This window comes from Montipora foliosa, chromosome 6, assembly GCF_036669935.1.
Source record: "Montipora foliosa isolate CH-2021 chromosome 6, ASM3666993v2, whole genome shotgun sequence".
NCBI lineage: Eukaryota > Metazoa > Cnidaria > Anthozoa > Scleractinia > Acroporidae > Montipora > Montipora foliosa.
In genome coordinates, this window is record NC_090874.1 from 49,002,317 (window position 1) to 49,017,662 (window position 15,346).

Here is a 15,346-nt window from a genome sequence, read left to right on the forward strand (position 1 = left end):
ACTGACGTGACTTCGTGTCGACCTTTGTACCAAAAAAGGAAATAAGAGACATAAGACGCTCACTGCATAAGAAGCACGTCAAGTGTTGAATGATGGTTTGTTTAATATATCTTAATTTGCACAAGAAATATACATGTAGCAACATAGTCTCCCTCGCAGCCGTTTCTAGTCTCGTCACGCAACGCTCAGGAGCGTGAGACTAAAAGCGGCTGCGAGGAACACCAACAGAGTCATGCTGGCCTGGTCGGTCATGTCGCTGTCGAAATAACAAAGTGAAAAGATGTCGCTTTGTCGAAGTTAAAAATGGATTGTCGCTGTCGCAAATTGTCGCTTTTTTCCCGTCAGGTTCTGTCGGCTGTCGGTGTCTGTCACGGTAACGCACATTTTCGAGGGTAAAGACTTGTTTCCATATCTCAAAGTGCCCTTGGACGCGGACGCGGACGGCAACCGGAAAAGAACATTTCGCAAGCCAGGACAGTGTTGTCACACAGATTTTTATACTAATCATCTTTAAAGGAGAAAAGATACTAAGCAATGTAAATGTGGTTGTGTGAAGACAAGGGGAAAACAGCTACTTAGGGAAGTCTGGGACCTTGGAATTGTTGCGCATGCTCAATATCCTGATAATGTTTTCTTTTTTCAGTTGGACACAATCTTTGACAGAAGGTTGCATTGGGTTTTCTTTGTACAGATGACATGGACGAGTTCCACGATAAAGGAAATAAAGCCGAAACTCCAGAAAATGTTCAACAAGAGACAACAAATATCGTGTCGAACATGGCTCTCGCCCACGAACTTTTGATGAATGACTCGTTCCAACTCCAGTCAGAACTCCCAGAGAACTCGTAAGCAGTGTTTTCTCTGCGTATCAAAATAGTTTAAAAATGTACTGCCACCGTGGTCCGCAGTGTGGACTAAAGAACGAGGTATATTGACTGCGGTGGCAGCCTTTTGAGGTTGAATTTAAGTGGACGGGTATTCTGTAATCTAGCCATTTTAATTTTTCCGTGTTGATCTTCCTCAGAAGTTGGTCGAGATACGCGTAAATTTGCATATTCGGCTATTTTTCGTCCTGCTGAGACCAGCCTGTCGATAGAGGAAGCGATATGACACAAAAGAAGATTAAAATCTCAAGATACATTTGATCAGGACAGCGTAAAACAGACTAATTTTTTTTTATTTCATAGAGCGAAGATGTCGTTGACGTGACCAACTGTCATTAATGTTCCAACCAGAGCCTCATTGGCTGTTGAAACAAAGGGTACAATAACAAAAACAATGTATTCCCTATAAGCAAAGTTTTACTGTCGTCGGGTTTGGCTAAATGATGTGAAATTGATTAAATGGTCATAATGCTAACATGGGTGACAAATTACTCCTAAATTTTGGTGCAAAATTTCAGTGTTGATTTTACATGCGAAATTACAATGTTGCCATGGCAACTTTTCCTACAGTGCCAAAATGACTTCCTATGAATGTTATTTGTTAGTAGCTTATCAAATGGTATATTCGTAAAATTAGGGAATAATTTCTCTCGCATTTTGTCCAAAATCATTAATAATGTTCCGGAGCCTTTAGCATTTTGTCCAAAATAAATAATTTCCGAAGGCTTTAGGCTTCAGTAAAAGAAGACACAAGGACACAAGGTGCAGTAAAAGTATGTTTATTTTATTTATTTTTGTCGCTGTAAACTAGGATTAGCCGATTTGTTTCAGCATTTCATGTTTCCCACATGAACCCTACAAATCATCACGTTGACTGAGCATTATGAGTTTGGGTTGCCTGAGATTTCCTTTAAAATTCACAGTATTTCAGTGATTTTTTTATGTTGCAATATCCTGGTCAATATCCAGTTCAATTCCATTGTCCAAAGTCCAGTTTGGACTTCGAAATATGTTTATATGTATATATTTTTCACAAGCATCCAACAAATTGTTTAAAAAAACTCTCTTGGTAAACTTATACTTGAACACAAGAGAAAAGACAGGTTCTAAACAACAACATACATATACATATCTATACATTTCTTTCAATATTGTTCTTATTGCAGGCTTGAGAAAGTTGTAAGAGATGTTGTTCACAAGGCATTCTGGGATAAGCTTGAAGAAGAGTTAAACCACGAACCTCCAGTCTTCAGTCAGGCACTATCTCTGATGGAAGAAGTAAAAGAGGTATCCAAGACAATCCCTTTTTTTGCCAAGTAGGCCTCTGATGTTATTAGTGAACACATAAAAAGACATTTGTAGCATCTTTAGCCCATTCTCGATAACGGACAGTGAAGCAGCGTGGCGGGCCAAGACAACAAATTAGGTGGTGATTTTTGCCTGTAACAAGCTACTTTTGGCAGCCCTGTTATTATGTATATGTACATCTATTGTTTACTGATTTGAGCCTAAATCTATAACATGAAACCATCTGGGCCTTTCTCCAGAGTACATCACAGTAAATACCTCAATCACAGCATTTTTAGTATCTGATATGTATTGTGATAAACATTGTGAGGGAATGCATAGTGTTACATGTATGTGCATAAGCTATTGTGATTTGGTGAGGTAGATTGATGACAATCCCAGACAAAAAGGTTTGAAACATTTTCCATTTTTTGAACAAACAGGTTGTTGAACAAACAGGACGAGTGTTATTGTGTGACATAAAATAATAATATTGTTGTTTAGTTGGAACAAAGCTTGTGATCAACTTTGTGACACTTTCTGAAATTCTGTTTATATTAGTTTTTATATCACAAGATTAAATTACTGTTTTATTTCAGAATATGTTGTCATTACTACTTCCACGTCACAACTCTCTCAGAGCACAGATCAATGAAGTTTTAGATTTGGACCTTATAAAACAGCAAGCAAATCATGGTATTCTGGAAATATCAAGAATTGCACAGTTTGTAGTTGGTGTTTTAAGCAAGCTTTGTGCTCCAGCAAGGGATGAACAAGTCAAGAAAATTCTACAAAACCAGAATATTGTGGAGATTTTCAAGTAAGAGGTTGAATTCATTGTCTACTTCTTTGATTAATTTAACCCCCATAATAACACACACGAGTGTATCAGTGTGTATATTTCATTTACTTTAACAAGGCATGGCAAAACTTGGAGCATTAAAAGGCTCCTTACTTCTTCAAAGACATAAGTATTTTGCATCAGCACTCTTGAACTATAGAGAGATCTTTACCTCTTGATTATGAAATAATAATCTTCATGTTTGTATTTCAGAGAAGTGTTCAGTTTGATGGATACAATGAAAGTTGACATGGCAAATTTTCAACTTCAGACAATAAAACCACATCTATTACTGCAGTCTATCGAATATGAGAGGAACAAATTTAAAGAATATCTTCAATCTACTCCAGGTACATTCCAACAGAATGGAAAAGGTAGAAATATACTGTAAACTAACCATAGCAGCCAGTCATAGACAACATAACAAGGGTGATATTCTTTACAAAATGGAAGTTACAAATTTCAAGGCTTGGCTCTTTTGTTGTAGTTGTGAAACCCTTTCACTCTTACAAGGCAGTATTATTATTATTATCATCATCATCATCATCTTTGTCCTTTTTTATTGCAATGACTGAAAATATTGCCAAAAGTTGCGCATTATCCCAAGTATAATAAAGGAGATCATGGTAAATGGGATTCAATTGTTTGCATGTGGGGTGGAACACTTTTTTACCCTAAAGGTGACCTAGCCTTAGATGACTGTTCTTTATTTCCTCATGGATCCTGCAGCCGGCTTAATGTCAACCAAGGCGTGGCTAAGAAGAGGTGCCGAAGTAGCAACGGGTATAGGTTCCAGGTCAGCGGCAGATGTCTCAGAGGAGATATCCGACACGACAGACTTCAAACAGAAGCTACAAGATGCCAGTCTTACAGATATTTTAGCTCATGGTTACTTAGGAATAATCTTTGGTGAACCAGGCTGGCCATATCCAGAGGTATACTGATTGTTTTTCTTCATCCCTAACATTAAGTTGAAAACGATTTAAGTTAACCCCCCAAATCCCCTCACTTCACCGCGCAACAGGCGAACTGAAATCCAATTTTCCGTTCTTTCTATCTCGAAAGTACCTTTCTTACCCTTTGTTAAACAACTTCAATCAAATAAGAAATAGGATAGGTTTTTTTATGTACAGGGGGATACATTTTGAGTATGATTCCTTTTATTTTAAGCATTAGTATTTCCAAGAACTTTTTTGTTAACACAACCCTTTAAGAGAATTTCTCATTTTCAAAATGTCATTCAGTCTTACTTAAAGTTTTCACTTGCAAACGTTTGCATAGGTGATGTTAACCATTCAGTAGATTTAGAGATGTAGCCTTTAGAAGTGCAAATAGTCAAGACTTTTTATTTTTCCCGTAGACATTGATTATGGACGAGTTTCGATTAGCTGAGATGCGATGGAGTATTCGCCGCACTACCCTCATAGCCTCAGTGCTGCTTGTAACTTTAAATACGATAGGTCAACAACTAGCTTCAGATGCTGCATATCTAGCTGCACTGAAGGAAGTGCTTTATATTCTCTTGGATGGCGTTCCTGAAGGGTAAGACGCAATTAAGCATTACCTGTGAAATCTCTTGATAGTTGGGTTCCAGGGGAGCAGTGCTGACTCAGTAGTGAGAGCACTCGCCTTCCACCAATGTGGCCCGGGTTCGATTCCCAGACTCGGCGTTAAAAGTAATGTCGGTTGAGTTTGTCGATTCTCTACTCTTCTCCCGAAGTCTTTTTCCCGGATACTCCGGTTTCCCCCTCACGAAGAAGTTGTTTGCGAACTTGAAAACATTTGGGTAACGTTTTCAAGTTTTGTTGTAACTTGCACTAAGTCGGTGAAAATTTGCTTTTGGCTAATCTCATGTTCTATGTTCACTTAAAATTGAGAAAAACAATGATGTCGAAACGATTTCAATGCGATGGAGCTGTGTCCAGAAATCGGTGCGAATGCTCTGACAGTGCCTCTTTAAATGGATTCAGTATATTTTTTTGGTTTTTCAACGGGTAACATATGTAGTTTAAGCTTGTGTAGCTCGCTTTCCTGCATAACTGGAAATTCCAGGCCGTGCTTTTTGGTACTCGCTCGTCCGAATTCCTGCATACCAGATTTGCCCTCCCTCTTCAAAAGACTGCTTGTTACAAATATTTGTCTGCACGTAGTATAGTTTTTTTTCCTTGAATGTAATACTCTGTTACGGTTGTGATGTTAGAGCAACCGATTTTTTTAAACTTGTCTTTTGACCCCACGCTGTCTTTTTACTTAGTCAAAATCTATCGAGGCACTTCCGGACCTTGGAACTGAAACTCCACAAACAGATTAAGGGCCCGTCTCTCGAAAGTCCCCAAACTTTTCGGGCCTTTTTCGGGTGTCAATATTCCCTTTATCTTAAGAAAGGAAATAGTTTAAGTCAACAAACTTCACTATCATTTTGCTTTTTGTGATCTTGAAAACATGTTAAAAGACCAGCTTATTTAAGCAAGCGGAAGGCAGTTTCGGGCCCGAAAATTGAAGTTATTCGGACTTCCAAGAAACGAACCCCAGAACCCCTAAATGACTCAAAGCGCTGTTATCCCATCCAAATTCCCTCGCGCCTCGGTTCGCGTTTTTTTTTTTTGTTAGGCAAAATTCTTTCGTTTCGGGTCAAATCCCTCGGCAGTTGTTATACTGGGCACCGTTTCTTGCACCTTATGCGGCTTGCTCTTTTTCATCACGAGGTCAAAGGAATATTTTTTGATTGGCTGATAACCATGTACGACATAAGTTGCAGCATTGCGAAAAGCGTTGCGGAAAGTGTAATAATAGTTACTTCGGTGTAACCACCTTTTACTTCTCTCACCAATTGCGTTCCAAAAAAGAAAGGGTGTATCTTTTGTATATTAAGCTATGCAATTCTTCGTGCAACTCGTATCGGAACAAAATGGCGAAACAAACTCCAAGATTGACTTAGGCTTTAAATCATGATATTGCGAATTTTGGTGTGCCGTCATGGAAGTTTGGATGCTCACTAAAACGAGTAAAAATCTTTGTTTTAAAGGGATTTTTCTTCTAGTCTTCTTGGTGTGTACGAGCAAATGGTAAAAGAAACGGAAAAGCTCTTGGAAGAAAGAGGATTAAGTCAACTTACACCACAACAAAAAGAGACGCTGAAAGGACAAGTTGAAGGAATTTCATCCCCTGATAACACAGTTTACAAATTAATAAGTGAGTATTGAAATCACTGTGATGTCTTTACGAACGAAGGCCGATTCTGTGGATTTTGGCCCATGAGAGATTAAGGGTGCGTTCGATTGACCCTATTCCGGAATAAGAATACGTGGAGTGATGATTTAAAACTGTATTTTTGGCGTTTTGAAGCAACAAGAATTATAAAGATATGTTTGAAATAGCATTTTAGCGGGTGTTTGACAATTGTTCCTATTCCTATTCCGGAATACGGTCAATCGAACGCGCCCTAAATTTCAACAAAATGTTTACAGAGGATTGGAAAACCATGTATAGCACTTTGATTGACTGCGTCACTTTGCTTGAGGTAACAAATTTTATTATATCTCTCACATAGTACGCGCGTTGCGATTAACTAATTAGCGGGCCGTATTATACAGTACGGCCTGCTAAATTTGAAATTTAGATAAGACATTCTGCAGCAAGTTTTTCATGTCTTTTCTGTTACATAAGCTTGTAAAACTGTTTGAATCTTGCAAGGAACTATCTTAAAAGTCAAGAAGATTTATCCGCAGTTATGGCAGTTGAACTCTCCGCTTGACTTAAACTAGTTTCACAGGGGTATAATAAATATCTTACTAACCCCCCGTTTTCTCGGTCCGTGCTCTAAATTATGGACCCTTGTTTTCCCCCTTAGATTTATGGCCAGCGCGTTTCGCGCTTGCATGGGCCATGAATCTAAGGAAAAAAGCGTGGGCCGTAACTTACAGTACAGCCCGCGAACTCGGTTGGTAAGAGATTTGTGTTCAGTTTATGTAGTAAGCAACGAGGCATGAATCGCATATTTTAGGTTTCGAACAGGAACTCTTGACTAATGCCATTTTGTAAGTATTTGACGTTAAGCATCAATTTGAGAAAGAGCGAGATACGTTGCTTTGTATTTTAAAGCTTTTTACAAATGTTATTCATGAATTATCTTGGAAAAATGCGTGGTTACCCCCAATTTTCTTTTTGGATTTCAATGACACTTGTAAAGATCTACATTTCCTGCATAATCATAAACCGGGGCAAAAATACCTTTGAATTAGTAGGCACCGTCCTTAAAAGGTTTAAGGTAGCCGACATGACTTGCCAAGAGATTGATAACCAAGGCCGTTTTTTTGTACTAGACGATTCGTCTGGGACGAACTTGGGCAAACTTTTTTTCTGCGTCTGTTAATTTCGCCTGGCATAAAGACGGGGCACATGACGCTTGATTCGTCTCGACAAACCTTCCACTTTAGTACGTCTGCGTAGACGCAGTAAACTGGATAGCTCGCCCAGACGCGTTGTGCGTCTTGTGCCCGTCTTTATGCCAGACCAGACGAATTTAACAGACATATAAAAAATGTTTGCCCAAGTTCGTCCCAGACGGATTATGCGTCTTATATAGTTCGTCCCGTCTTTACACTAGACGCCGGTTATGTGTCTCTAGTATAAAAACGGCACGTGTTTCGTACACTAAAAACCCCTGCTCTGCAGGCGAGGTGAAAGATCCTAGAATTTAAGGTCAATAAGAGTACAAGAACTGAAAAAAGGAGTAACTTATGAGTGCGGTTGGAAGCGTTTTCCTTCGTCAAACGCATTGAACAAAACAGTGAACATAGCCACAAGCTTTTCTCGTAACTTTCTCTCCAATACAAGTTTAACTTGTTTGTTCTTGAAAACGTGGTTGACGTAAAGCTATCGCAAGACTGTCATTTAACTATACTGAATAAACCATCTTGGCATTGAATTATTTTTTTTTGCAGCTGTTCGTACGTACGACTTCATGTTAACGAGAATAACGAGTCGACTACACCAGGAAAACGGACCGTATACACCCTCAGGCGTCGCGCAGGGGTTGACAAGTGTGAACACAGAGCTTTCAGAGGTCACAAACCGGTTTGCGCGCGTGGTCGGTCATAATATGGCGGTGTTTACACCCTTTTATGAGGACATTTTAGTTGAGATACAAAACTCATTAGAATGATACTCGGTTCTTTCAACTTTTGAAAGCCGTAATCACCATTTTCCGTGAGACGGATGTAATCGGCCACAACTTCCCTCCCCCACCCCCAGGTGTGATATAATTTGCTGAAACACGTTTTGGTTCACCGATTGGAATTCTGAAGTGAGTTATTTTCAATACACTACTTCTTCTAAAACTGGTAAAAAGTTTTTACACTGGCATTTGTGAAAGTCATGGAAAATTTAGATAGTACGGTGGCCCTCAACTGTCACGGCAAAATCATTTTGACCACGGCAATATCAATTTGATCACAACAATATCATTTTGACCACGGTAACATCACTTTGACCACAGCAGTATCAATTTGATCACGGCAAAATCATTTTCACCACGGCAATATCATTTTTATCACGTGACTCGATTGACGTCATGTTAGCTCGCAAGGTGCTGTGGGAGCCTATCCAACGTGGCGGTGAGTGGACGGTACTGTTAAAACTTTTTTGTGCAAATTGTGGGTTTACGCTCCCAGACGGAGCGAACTTCTGCGTCCAGTGTGGAAAAGGTATGTTTTCATTCACTTACAAGTGCACACAATGCACATTTGACTTTTTTTCCTGGCAAATTCTCAAACCAACGTGCGTGGATACACAAAGGAGTAGAGTGTTCAGCCAGTAACGAATTTCTTGTTCATTTACAGCGCAAGGTGTTGGAAACCAAGAGATTTCATCAGATTCTGAGGCTGAATTGGAAGCAAGCTTCGATGAAGAGGAGGTTTTGAAGTAATACTTCAATGGTGGCTTTAAGAGCGGCTTCCTAAGTCACGTCGTAGACCTGTCGCTTTAATTACCAATAAATCCTTATGCAGTTTACAAATTTGTTCAAGGTATCACTGGTCTCACATGGCTGGTGATACTCAACGGTATCAACCCATCGGCTATGAAATTATAAAATGTTAACACAGCAACTGAAGATGTGGGATCGTTCTTCTGTAACCATGTTCCATTACTAAAAGCTGTTTGGGGAAATTCTTCACTATCAAATTTAAGAATGTCATGTCTACTTATGATAATGAAGATTCAGGTGCTGAAATACATGAAACGAAACAAGTTTTCTAGTTGAAGAATTGACTATGAATTTACTCTTGGTTTAATCATACTTCTCAAACAGTCAGAGAATGGACCTTAAGTAACAAAAATGCGAACGATACTTCAGAAAACCATCAAGAACCAGTTTTACGGCTTTGCAAAAGCTTGGCCCTTACAATATGCTAGCATGAAGATGTGTCTAAATTCTTCACGAGGAAGGACGTGTTCTGTTGGAATAGTGATTTCCATCCAGCGGGCGCCAACATAGGAAAAGCATATAGTGTGATCAGGAATTCGGATTGTACCCTCATGATCGAACTTGACCGTGATCTTTACTTTTTGGCCATTTATTTCCCTGTGTCGCTGACCAGTCACCCAGCCTATTACCCCTGAAGCTGTAAGGTCAGGTGAGTAAAGCATCTTTCCAGAAAAGGTCTCTGCCGTGTCCTGGGGCTGGCTATCTTAATCGTAATTCCAGGCCACAGGGGCAGAGTAGCCTGTGATGTTGTCATCCTCTAAGCTGAGAAGAAAATCTTAGAAGTGGTTGATAACCGTCGCTTAAACGAGTCGTCTTGACCAACCTTCAAGAGAGTACTGAGAGTGAAGTACTCCTGTTAGATAGTTGGCATCAACATCATCAATAAGACCCTTCACAAACAATGTTTTGCAGGCTGCTGGACTGTGGGAAAGGATACTTGCAAGTCTATCAAGACTCATTCCTTCCTTGAACTCTTTCAGACAAAGAACTATTTTATTCCAATGGCTAACCACGATTGACCCAAGGATGTCATTGGTACGTTCTTCACTGGTGATACCGGTGTAACCATGCTCTCTTATGTAGTCACGGTGTTTAGTGACATCTTGTTTAATGGTATCAAGTATTTGTCTTTCTTCCCCTGTAAGATGTTTGTCTGGAGAAAGATCCCTTACGTCCATGTTCAAGTTTATCAATGTATCGAATACCACAGGGCTAAGGAAGTTGGGAGGTGGCCCATTTTGGGGCGAAGCTTGCGGCGACTATTTCACCCGCTGTTTTGAAGGTTTCATTTCGAACGTAGCACAAAAGTTCTCTTACCAGTGCACCACTATCAATTCCTTCCTTTCCAAGACAGGAGACGTCCTCTTTCTCTTCCGTTGCCACAAGGCAATAAATCGCTGGACTAGCACTCCCCTCCTCACCACAAGGAAAAAACCGCTCTGTAGAAATGGCATGCTGCTCAAGGTCTTGGATAACTGATGTATGGTCACTGAAAATTACTGATTTGTCCAAAGTCTCTTTTCCTGAAACTGCTTCATGGTTTCCCTGTATAACAATATCAAGACCATGATCAAGACTAGCTTAGAGTGCTTGCGCTATTTGGAAGTCATCTTCTATTTGATGTTTTAACCGGCTCCAAGTGTTTCTCGTCCACGTTCACATCTGTATCCTCATCCTTATTTGGTTTTGGTGGATCATCAGGTCTATAACAGACATCAGGAAGGTCACAGTTCATGTCCCACAACTGCTCTTCAGACTCTTGAAAATCAGCAGTTACCTCCTTCCTCCTTCTGACATTTTAAAATCAGTAAGAGTGCAGGGGAACAACGTGATCCATGCAAAATCCTTCCCAACCTCTTCTTGATAGAGGGTTAGAAAAAAAACTCCTTATTCGAACCAGGCCCCATTGTTGGGGTCACCCAGACGGCGCGCCATCACTGGCCCTTTGGGGGTGAGAGAGGGGTGTAAGGTCGGCTGAGACGTTCACCTGTTAAAACACACGTTCTAGTACAATCATTTTGTAATGTCCTGTCCCGTTTTGAGGTCTTTTAATTTTTTGAGCTGTGATAATAACTTTAGTTCAAAACCACTGTTGAGTAAAGCTCAATCGTTTCTTCTTTCAGTTAAACAGTCTGTCGTGAACGGGTCTCGCGACAAATAATCGCACGCTTGGTGTAATTTTAAGGTTATTTATTCTCCCACGGTTCTGGCTTGACACGTTGTCTCTGAAAACTCTCCTCTCATACAGAGATTATATTTCCAATAGCTTACATTTCAAGTCTTGGGGTTCGGCAGTTCGGTTTTCAAAATCACGCAATGTAACGCTAACGTCCGCGACATTCTCCCCCAATTTGGCGCTTATGAAGACTAAGTTGGAACTCTGGAGCTCGAGCATCCAATCTTGCAATCCTCTCTTGGGTGTTTCTGTCACAGGACAGCGCAAGTGGATAGAGATGTTGAAGTGGTCGTTCCAGAAAGGATTTTCCAGCTCTCAGTCGCGCTGCTATCACTATCCCTCACAACCACAGCACCTCCTTACACCATCGCAGGTACTTGGCTCGTTTCCTGAGGCTGTCATCCTCTATGCTACTCGGGTCTTCCTCTGGGACTTGATTTGGTTGGCCGAAGAGCATAACGCTTGGGGTCGGCATTTGGACGTTGTCCTCCACATAATCGAGGGGCCTGTCATTAATAATTCTCTCCACATCTGAGATGACCTCTTCAAGTTCGTGCCATCTGAGGTTCCCATTACCAATGGACTTGTACAGACTCGGCTTCACTACACCGATCAGTCTCTCAAATTGCCCCCCCCCCCCCCCCCCCTTCCCAGCATGGGGCTCGGCTAAAGTTGAACTGCCAAGTTATTTTTTGTCTGGCGAGGAAGTCGTTCAACCTTTCATCTTTCATAACGTTCCTCCGCCACTTCGCTGCTGCCATTGTCTGAAAAGATCTTCTCGGGGTGCCCTCTTCTTGCTATAAATCGTTTTAAGCTGCTTAGGAACTCGTCAGTGCTCTGGCTCGGTAACAGGTCCAGGTAGACCTCTCGGGTGAGACTACAGGCATAAAGAACGATGTAAGCCTCCATTTCCTTTTTGGTCTTGCTGAGGTATTTAATTGGTCCAGCAAAATCCACTCCATTGCACTTGAATGGTACTGATCCAGCTGTTCTTTCCTTCGGCAAGGTGCCTGTTGGTGGATTTGGGAGTGCCGCCACTTGAAACCATTTGCAGCCATGACAGCTCCTAATCACTTGCTTTGTCAAACATCGTAACCGTGGCACCCAATACTTCTCTCGAACCTTCGCCATTGTCATGCCGACTCCTCCGCGCAAGGTTTGGGTGTGCACGTGCATGACCAGCTTCTTGGTGAACAGGGCACTTACGGGTAAGTAGATGGGATAATCTCCTTGAATGCGGCCCCTGCATTCATATAAACCGTCTTCGTTCTTCTGAAGGTTTAATGGTAACTGATCTTCTTCAAAACTGGCTGTATTCAGGCATCTGACTTGACTGTCTCGCACCAAGAACTCTATCTGACGGTTTGTTTCCGCAGTGTAGAGAGGACCGCTGATCTTTTGCTGACGTTTCAACTTGCAGTTTTGGATAAACCGTCTTATCCACGAACAAATTCGAACTGCGAGAACTTCCTTGATTACTTTTGCCTCAGCTTGAGTTTCATTGCTTGGGCTAGTAACGATGTCGGACGGCCAATTCTCTGGATATGGTAACCAGGACGGTCCTTGAAACCACAGATTCACACATTCTCCTGCTTTTCCTCCTCGTCTGCCCAGATCGGCAGGGTTTTCCTTTGAACCCATGTGGCGCCATTGAATGTACTTCTTGGATTTTTCGGACTCGGATTACTGGCGAATTGCTTGTACTCCCCACCACCCTCGTTGAGGGGTTGCGCCTTGTGGTAGGCTCTTGCAGAAGCATCATAAACAATGCGGGTTTTTGTGCTCTCCGCCGTCTCCCGCACCACTGGTTTGTGTGAGATGTAGAATTCCTTGCCTTCTGGTTCGCCTTCGGCACGCTCGACTATTCCTTGGGCTAGTTGATCTCGGATGATTTCATCCCTGGTTGTTTCTCCAGTTTCTTTACGAGGTTCACCAGGCGTTTCAGACTTCCTGGCTTATTGTTGGGAAGAGGTGGATGGTTGCCCTTCCAGAGTAAGCCACGCTCGTACCATCCTTCTGGGTCCCTTAGGAGTTGCTCCTTAAACTCTTCGTAAACGAGGTCTTGATCGCCAACCAAATGGTCTTGTAATCCGAGAACGTCAAGTCTGCTGAGGTTCTGTGTTAGGAACATGTTGGTGAGATTTGGTTTACTTCCGGGTGACAAGATAGTCCACCCAAAGCGCGTCCATTCTGCGATGGGTTCTCCGGGTCTGCCAATTTTGGGAATGGTCTCGGTTTTGACTAGCGCGTACTCGCTGGCACCAAGGATAAGGTGAACTGGTAAATCCTTTTTCGTATCGTCCTGGCAGGTTCGCCACTTTTGTCGGCAACGGATCTCGCGACAATTAATGACACGCTTGATGTAATTTTAAAGTTATTTATTCTCTCACGGTTCTGGCTTGACGCGTTGTCTCTGAAAACTCTCCTCTGATACAGTACACAAAAAGGGTCTAAAGCTCACCGATATTATATTTCCAATAGCTTACATTTCTGCAGATCGGATTTCAAAATCAAGCAATGTAACACTAACGTCCGGGACAAGTTCGCAAAAAACCAACTACAAATTGCTCCGACGGAAGTTTACCTGAATGTAACGCATGTCTTGCAAACGTTTATTCCACTCACTAAGGAAGGACTGAACGTGTTGTTTCCGCTTCATAATTCCTCTTCGTTTCAGTCTAAGCTGATACCAGGTCAAAAATTTTTTTGCTTTACTTGTGCACCAAAATGTAACGCAAAAGCCGCGAGTTAACAGTAAAAGACAAGCCAAAAGACAGATGAAGGAAAAAAAGTTTTTGTATACAACTCTGAATTTTGAATTCTCAGCGGACTATTAATGACATTCTATCGTAAAAACATTAAACCTTCTGCAGTCTCTGACTTCTATGAATCAAGGGGAAGTTCTGTCAAAAGGAAGAAATTGATCACGTGCTAGGCAACCACAAAGATGCACGTGATCACCTTGTGTCAAATTTCTTGTTTACATTCAATGAGCTACAGGGAAGATTGTTAAATCGTTCGTCGCTTTCAGAGTTAAACAATGTACTTAGCCAAGAAACGTCCGTCTTTCGTTTTTTAATTTTGTTGTAATATTTAACTAAACATTTACATTTTATCTGTCGGGTCAGGAAGCTTTCTTTGCCGGGTTATTGACCCGAGACCCGACTCTTATCTGGAACACTGCAATGTGGCTTGATGTCCATCTAGCCTTTCGCACAAGAAAATCCCAGAAGCCTCAAGCCTACATATTTCAATTTCTAGGTTAATACTACGGCAAGTTTCCGTTTTCCCAAGATATTATTGTAATATTGGCTACTTTTGACTTGTTTTTATTTCAGAATAGTGAACTCGGAATGTGACCTGAAAATATTCCTAACATTTTCTGTATATCAGTGACAGCAACGATAAGGGAATGAGGGAGCACAACTGTCAATCAACGGCCACGCTTTGTGTTGATTACTAACTGAGTACATCAACCTACTGGTTTCTTGGAATTTTCCGTCATAAGCCTACGACTGCAATATTCCTGTTCATCATACTATAGCTAAAATTGGGTCTCCAACACAAACAATTAAAACTTATAAAATAAGAGAGAATTACGCAGATTTAGTTCGAATCATAACATTTTTCCGACTGCAATTCATTTTCTCATTAATAATGCTGTAGGCAGGAGAAATAGTTCTGTTGTAATCTTGCCAACTTGCCTTTTTCGGCGAAAAGCACACTTTGTGTATCCACGCACGTTGGTTTGAGAATTTGCCCGGAAAAAAAGTCAATGTGCATGATGTGCACTTGTAAGTGAATAAAAACATACCTTTTCCACACTGGACGCAGACTTTCGCACCGTTTGGGAGCGTAAATCCACAATTTGCACAAAACATTCTTTAAACAGTACCGTCGACTCACCGCCTTGTTGGATAGGCTCCCACTGTCCCACAGCACATTGCGAGCTTACATGACGTCGTTCGAGTCACGTGATAAAATGATGGTGAAAATGATTTTGCCGTGATGAAAATGAGTTTGTCGTGACAGTTGTGGGCCACCGTGAAAATAGGGTCACTGATTGGACAAAAGTTATGGATAACCCTCATGACGGAATTTCAAAGCCAAAAACTTTCAGTTTGTTGACCATTCAAGTTGTGTAAGGGTATTGACCTCTTTCTTAATGACGG

The 15,346-nt window shown here is 41.2% G+C and overlaps 2 protein-coding genes across 2 annotated transcripts in view; one reads left to right on the forward strand and one right to left on the reverse strand.

The window, feature by feature from the left end:
- The first annotated feature begins 656 nt into the window (after positions 1–656).
- Positions 657–15,346, forward strand: part of LOC138007584 (T-complex protein 11-like protein 1) — a 14,760-nt gene continuing 70 nt past the window's right edge. The window contains exons 1-8 of the mRNA XM_068854584.1: positions 657–845; positions 2,051–2,171; positions 2,771–2,991; positions 3,226–3,362; positions 3,742–3,947; positions 4,373–4,554; positions 6,038–6,204; positions 7,956–15,346. The exon at positions 7,956–15,346 is cut by the window's right edge and continues 70 nt beyond it. Of these exons, the coding sequence (XP_068710685.1) occupies positions 697–845; positions 2,051–2,171; positions 2,771–2,991; positions 3,226–3,362; positions 3,742–3,947; positions 4,373–4,554; positions 6,038–6,204; positions 7,956–8,176 (1,404 nt within the window). The 5' untranslated portion in view covers positions 657–696 and the 3' untranslated portion in view covers positions 8,177–15,346. The remainder of the gene's footprint in view (positions 846–2,050; positions 2,172–2,770; positions 2,992–3,225; positions 3,363–3,741; positions 3,948–4,372; positions 4,555–6,037; positions 6,205–7,955) is intronic.
- Positions 11,895–12,815, reverse strand: LOC138005674 (uncharacterized). Its single transcript, XM_068851867.1, has one exon. The coding sequence runs from the start codon at positions 12,813–12,815 to the stop codon at positions 11,895–11,897; it is 921 nt and encodes a 306-aa protein (XP_068707968.1).